The sequence below is a fragment of the Delphinus delphis genome, chromosome 10 (genome assembly GCF_949987515.2).
Source record: "Delphinus delphis chromosome 10, mDelDel1.2, whole genome shotgun sequence".
NCBI classification, from domain to species: domain Eukaryota; kingdom Metazoa; phylum Chordata; class Mammalia; order Artiodactyla; family Delphinidae; genus Delphinus; species Delphinus delphis.
The window spans coordinates 4,593,521-4,600,025 of record NC_082692.2 but is presented as its reverse complement, the minus strand read 5'-3'; the positions used below and the strand labels follow the sequence as shown (position 1 = coordinate 4,600,025).

At 55.6% G+C, this 6,505-nt stretch overlaps 1 protein-coding gene across 1 annotated transcript in view; it reads right to left on the bottom strand.

Annotated features, from left to right (window-relative positions):
• Positions 1 to 4,604: 4,604 nt before the first annotated feature.
• Positions 4,605 to 6,505, bottom strand: part of LY86 (lymphocyte antigen 86) — a 49,176-nt gene continuing 47,275 nt past the window's right edge. Inside the window, exon 5 of the mRNA XM_060021595.1 lies at positions 4,605 to 4,984. Within this exon, the coding sequence (XP_059877578.1) occupies positions 4,901 to 4,984 (84 nt within the window). The 3' untranslated portion in view covers positions 4,605 to 4,900. The remainder of the gene's footprint in view (positions 4,985 to 6,505) is intronic.

Below are 6,505 nucleotides of genomic sequence, written 5' to 3'. Positions count from 1 at the left end.
GCAGATGTAATTTGCAGTTGTTACATTTAGTTCTTCACATCCTGAATGTGTATCTTTTTTTTAAAAAAAAAACCAGGAAGCAAGTTTAATTAAAAATTACACACATTTTCTTTCCTAGGCCTTTTTTTTTTTTTTGGCCTGGTTATAAAGTTTCTGTTTCAGGGGAAACTTGTACCTTAATGTTTCCCTTGAATTCTTTTCAGAGTTCATGTAGCTCAGTGAACATCCCAGGTCTACTTAAACCAGCTATGCTTTGAAGAAATCAAGGTGCCAAGGAACCATTTCAGGACTTAAAAAGGAAGGTGGGCTTATGGGTGAGGTCAAGGCTCAAAGACACTTTGGCCGCAACGATGTCGGAGGGATTGGAGAGGGAAATTAGGAAACAGGGCTTCAGCTCCAAGGTGAATACCCACCTGCTATAGACTGAATGTTTGTGTCCCCCCCCCCCCCCCCCCCCCCCGCCGACCCAATTCATATGTTGAAATTCTTACCCGCAGTGCGATGGTATTGGTGGTGGGTCTTTGGGAGGTGATTAGGTGATTAGTGTCTTTATGAAAGGGACCGCGGAGAGCTTTTCCTCTCCCCTCCCACCCACCGCGTGAAGACACAGCAGGAAGACAGCTGTCTGTGATCCAGGAAACGGCCCCTCACCAGACACTGAACTTGCTGGCAACTTGGTCTTGGTCTTTCCAGCATCCAGAAATAACTGAGAAAAATGTGAGAAATAAATGTCGGTTGCTTGTAAGCCACCCAGCTTACGTATTTTTGTTATAGCGTTCCGAACAGAGTAGTAACTCACATTCACGGAGTTGCGTGCCTGGCACTGTTCTCTCATTTAATTCTCAGGGTATTTCTGTAAGGCAGGTGTTATTATTGTTGACACGTACGGATGAGGAAACAGAGGCTTAGAGAATCTGAGGCACTCGCCCGGTTAACAGCTGAAAAGCCGGCCTGTCTAATTCTAGACGCACCCTCCACTACCAGCGTCTCCCCCTTTCCTCCCTTTACCCTTTCCAAGCTCCCTAGTGTCCACTTAAGGAATGGTGTGGTTCCAGTGGGACTAATGCCAAGCCAGCTCTGGGGGGTGGGTCATGTGATCTAGGCAAGCCAATCAGCACGGGGCCAAAGTGATTGGCCAGGAGTGGTCATGTGACCCAAGCCAGTGAAATCAAGGTGAATGCAGGGCTTCGGGAGAAAGGTCTCTCTCCTTGGTACTTTGGACAAGCGTGCAACTATTTGCCATTGCAGGAAAGACTGTCTGAGGGTGAAGCCAATATTCATGGAGGCCAGAGGTGAAGGAACTTCGGAGAAGTAGAGGTAAAGTGCTGATGACAGTGTGCACCTGCGTAGCAAACCACGGCTGATACTTGAACCGCCTGGGACTTAGCAGTCAGAGCTGAGCTGCGTGTGTAAGCAGACTGAGCTGGTCTCCGTTCTTTACAGCCGAACGTTCCGAGTGGGCCGATCACAGTGGCCAAATGGATCTTCAGCTGTCTGCCTGGACCTTGCTTGGCAAAGCTTTCCTTGGGCCTTGGCATTCCCTTAAAAAATACACACACACACACACATTCCCTTAAAATAGAAGGAAGGGCCTACGGACACCAAAATGACTGGAGCTGGCTGATTTCCACGAGAGTTCTTCGGTTTGGAGGCATAGCATAATCTTGAATAAAACCGATTTTGTTTTTCAGGGAAGTTTATTCAGGAGAAGTTTTTAGAATACTTGATGTTGATTTTGAAACAGTGGCAAATCATTTATGGGAAGATGAGAAGTAATGAAGTTCTTTGGCAGGTCGCCCTCCCCCCTCCCCCGACCCAGGCACACGTGGGTGACCAGCTAAGAGGGCTTTTGCCCTGGGCTGCCCACTGCCCCTCAACACCTCCCTCTTCCTGGGATGACACTTCCAAACTTCATCTTCGTTATTCTGTTCTGCTGGAGTTTTGATACTGCTTCTGGCTTTCTCCTACCAGGACTGTTTGTATTTTTTAATAGGAGAGTTATACACAGTGAAAAGCTTTCTCAACTTGCAGGAGTGAAACTCAGTGAAATATAAGGCCCACGCTAAGGACAGACAGATTTTGGAGAAATCTCCAAAAAGAGTGTTTGGAGAAACACTCTTTTCCCCCCTCAAATTACACCCTTAGTGCAGCGGCCGTGTGCTCCCGTGTGCTTAGTCGAGGCTAGGTCAGCCTGTGCATGTGCGGAAATCTCTGTTTAACTAAACCTCTTTCTCCCTTCGTCTCTCCCTCTCTCCTCTCTTTCTCTCTCACTCTCTCTGTCTCACTCTCTCTGTCTCTGTCTGTCTGTCTGTCTCTCTCTCTCACACACACACGCACCCACACACACACTCTCAATGAATTTTAAGAAGAGAGTGAAGGACAGGAAAGGGAACGGCTCGGTCTGCTTGTTCCCTGTTCCCTGCCCCCGTCTATGCAAGGCTGTGACAGCCGTCCTGAGCCGTCGGAACATGTGAGCACTCGGGAGCCACCCAGGGCCCTTAACTGGATGTAGGGATGTTTCTGGAAAGGGAGCAGGAAATGTCTCACCAGAGGGGATGGGGAAGGACCAGCAGTCCAGTTTGCCGTCTGGGTACACAACAGTGTCCACTGTGTGTGCTCAGACGCTTGCCCCCAAGCCTGGCATGGCCACAGCAGGGCTCTTCTCTGGAGCATTTTGGGCGTAGGCGAGGACACTGCTATAATTTTCTCTCTCCACAACCCAGAAAATCTCAGATGCTGCTTTTAAGGTTTTGATTCACCAGGCATTTATGGCCTGCTATTCCGGGTAATTCAACTGTGTACAGACAGTAATTAATAGCAACGAACATTTTTAAACTATGCATTTCTTTTCTCCTTTAATCTCTAACACAGTGGCACTTTTATCAACTGAGAAGGTCAACCCAGTCTCCCGACTTCGGCCCCTCTACAGGAGCAAGGGGGCCAGATGTAGAGCCCAGGGATGCTGGAAGGAGGGAGGGGGAGCGCAGCATGTAGAAGGGGAGGTGGAGCCCCCCAGGGATGCTGGAAGGAGAGAGGTGGGGGGAGCACAGGGTGTCGAAGGGGAGGTGGAGCCCCCCAGGGATGCTGGAAGGAGAGAGGTGGGGGGAGCACAGGGTGTCGAAGGGGAGGTGGAGCCCCCCAGGGATGCTGGAAGGAGAGAGGTGGGGGGAGCACAGGGTGTGGAAGGGGAGGTGGAGCCCCCCAGGGATGCTGGAAGGAGAGAGGTGGGGGGAGCACAGGGTGTCGAAGGGGAGGTGGAGCCCCCCAGGGATGCTGGAAGGAGAGAGGTGGGGGGAGCACAGGGTGTCGAAGGGGAGGTGGAGCCCCCCAGGGATGCTGGAAGGAGAGAGGTGGGGGGAGCACAGGGTGTCGAAGGGGAGGTGGAGCCCCCCAGGGATGCTGGAAGGAGAGAGGTGGGGGGAGCACAGGGTGTCGAAGGGGAGGTGGAGCCCCCCAGGGATGCTGGAAGGAGAGAGGTGGGGGGAGCACAGGGTGTGGAAGGGGAGGTGGAGCCCCCCAGGGATGCTGGAAGGAGAGAGGTGGGGGGAGCACAGGGTGTGGAAGGGGAGGTGGAGCCCCCCAGGGATGCTGGAAGGAGAGAGGTGGGGGGAGCACAGGGTGTCGAAGGGGAGGTGGAGCCCCCCAGGGATGCTGGAAGGAGAGAGGTGGGGGGAGCACAGGGTGTCGAAGGGGAGGTGGAGCCCCCCAGGGATGCTGGAAGGAGAGAGGTGGGGGGAGCACAGGGTGTCGAAGGGGAGGTGGAGCCCCCAGGGATGCTGGAAGGAGAGAGGTGGGGGGAGCACAGGGTGTCGAAGGGGAGGTGGAGCCCCCCAGGGATGCTGGAAGGAGAGAGGTGGGGGGAGCGCAGCATGTGGAAGGGGAGGTGGAGCCCCCCAGGGATGCTGGAAGGAGAGAGGTGGGGGGAGCACAGGGTGTTGAAGGGGAGGTGGAGCCCCCCAGGGATGCTGGAAGGAGAGAGGTGGGGGGAGCGCAGCATGTGGAAGGGGAGGTGGAGCCCCCCAGGGATGCTGCACATCCGGGGACAGGAGACACCAGGGACACCAAACGGCTCTGGCAACATACAGGCCACCTCGTCATTTACAGGGGGCGTCAGAGGAGGTGGCTCTGTACATGCGTGATGTGGCCCCTGGTGGACACGTGGCTTTTTAATATCCCAGGGGACTGCGGGCTCCACGAGGGCAGGGACAGTGTCTGTCTTACTCCCTGCAGTAGCCTAAGTGCTGAGCACAGGGCCCAGCATGTGAGTGACCGGCCGTGACTTGCTGAGTGAATTAACGAACACATTCACGAGGGCCACGGTGCGCCGGGGCCAGGACAGCCACGATTCAGGATAATGAGGTGTGTTCAGGGGAGACTGTGATGTATTGCTTGTGTGGTTTCGTCGGCTTCTGGGCTTCCCCAGGAGAAGGAACAGCTCACTCCCCAGCGCTGTCATTGCCACTGGGCCGCCGCTGTCCTGAATCTCTCAGCATCCCCGATGCCGTGGCAGCCCCTGGCTCTGTGTGCAGAGGAACTTCCGTTAGAGCTACAGGACTGTACCGAGATTCTTTAACAGACCAGGAGGCACAATTGTGCTGCCGGTTTCTTTATTTTGGGCGACCAAGGAAGGGCCCCCAGGAGCTGAAAAAAGGGGAGTGATGTCAGGTGAGCACTTAGGGAAGAGGGACGGCCCCTCAAGACTGCTGGATGACCCCCAGGAGCTCCTGAGAAGCAGATGTTTCGGGGGGCCTCATTACATCCGCGGAGCCTGGGGACCTGTGGTCCTGGGGCTGAAACCAGCACCTGCGCGTCCCCAGAGGCTTGCTCTGTCGTCACTGGTCCTTCCTCACGGCAGGGCGAGTGTGGGAAGCTGCGGTCCCTGCGGGACAGCTCGCCGCGCTCAGGAACAAAGGATGGTGGCGTTGGCGCAGGCCACGGTGGAGCGGTCCTGGGTGTACAGCTGCAGCAGAACTTGGTACTCTCCCTGAAGGGATACGGGGAAAGCAGGAGGCGTGTGAGCCCAGAACCATCAACTTTCAGCAAGCGGTTGCGGAGCCCTTCTACGTGCAGCCTCTGCGCTACGCACCGGGGATAAAGTCGAACCGCACAGGCCATCCGCACCCGCTGTGGCTCCCGGGCTGGCTGGGAGAGGCAGGTGGTGCCCGTGATGAATGGCTAAGACGGAGGGCTCTCGTGTTCCCGACGGAGCTCCCCCGGGGGTGCTGGGCTGACCAGGGGGTGCTGGGCTGGCGTGTGCCGGTGTGCAGCTTTAGGGAGGTGGTGGTCGAGGCAGGTTCCCTGAGGAGGTGACGTTGGGGTGAGGACCTGAAGGTGGTACGGAAGGACGCCATGCCGGCTGCGGAAAGTGAGGGCCCGATGGGCTCGGGGGGAGAGGCCCACAGAAGGAGAGGGGAAGAGGCTGGCGATGGCTTCCACCTGAGGCGTGGCCTGTCCCGACGTGCCTGTCAGCGGGATCCCTCCGGCTGCCGTGGGGAGAAAAGCCGGGGATGCGGGTAGGAAGCAGTAAGACCGGGTAGCAGGTGGCGAAGGTTTGGAGCAGGTGGTGGAGATGGGGAGAGGGGCGGGATTCTGTATGGATTCGGAAGGAAGAGCCGATAGGATTGGCTGAGGAAACCCACGTGGGTGGGAAAGAGAGGGGTCAGGGGTGACCCCGAGGACTCTGGCCTGAGCAACAGGAGGGATAAAGTGTTGTTTCCTGAGAAGGGGGAGGCAGCTGGGGGGCCAAATCCAACGGCATGAAACCCAAACGCTCCGCTAGAGAAAGTATTTCTGCCCTTTAGGGTTCCTTTCTGGCGACAGCGCACCGCAGAGGACCTCCTCTGTGGTCAGGGAATGCCAGCCAGGCAGTGTGGAGCTGCAGAAGGAACCCAGGCCTGAGCCACGTGTGCCGTGCTCGTGGCTGAAGCTCCACCGGCCCCGCAAGCCACGTGGTAGGGCCAACCTGCAGACTCTCTGTCACCCGAGGAAGGGAAGACATTTAATCTATATAAGCCGGAGGGAAGGAACAGATCAGACCACCGGATAGATGTTGCATGAAAGGTCTCGGGCTACGAGAGAGGCGCTTTCTAGCAATTAGCAGAGGCCCAGGAGTGAGTGAGTTCCCCAGCACTGATGGTGTCTCGGGCATGAGGGCTGCCGAGGGTGTCTTCCAGCACCCTTCACCTTGAAGATTCTCTGACGGTCTGGGCTCCCTGAGTCTGCTCAGATATCAGCAGCTGTGATTTCAGAAGCAGTGTTAGGAGTTTACATCAGAGTGTAACAGTTAGAGAATTAGTTCTGAGTAGAGACCAGCTCACGTTTGCGTCTGATGGTGTTTCATCATCGCCACCATTGTATCACCACCAGCTACTTTTAACTGTCCCTGTGCCCTTGAGTACACACCACACAAAGTTATTGAAAACCAACTGGATTTCCCCCATCGCTTTCTAAGCCTAGTGAAAGAAGTAGAATGTGAATGAAGGCGTTCCAGATTACGAATTACAAG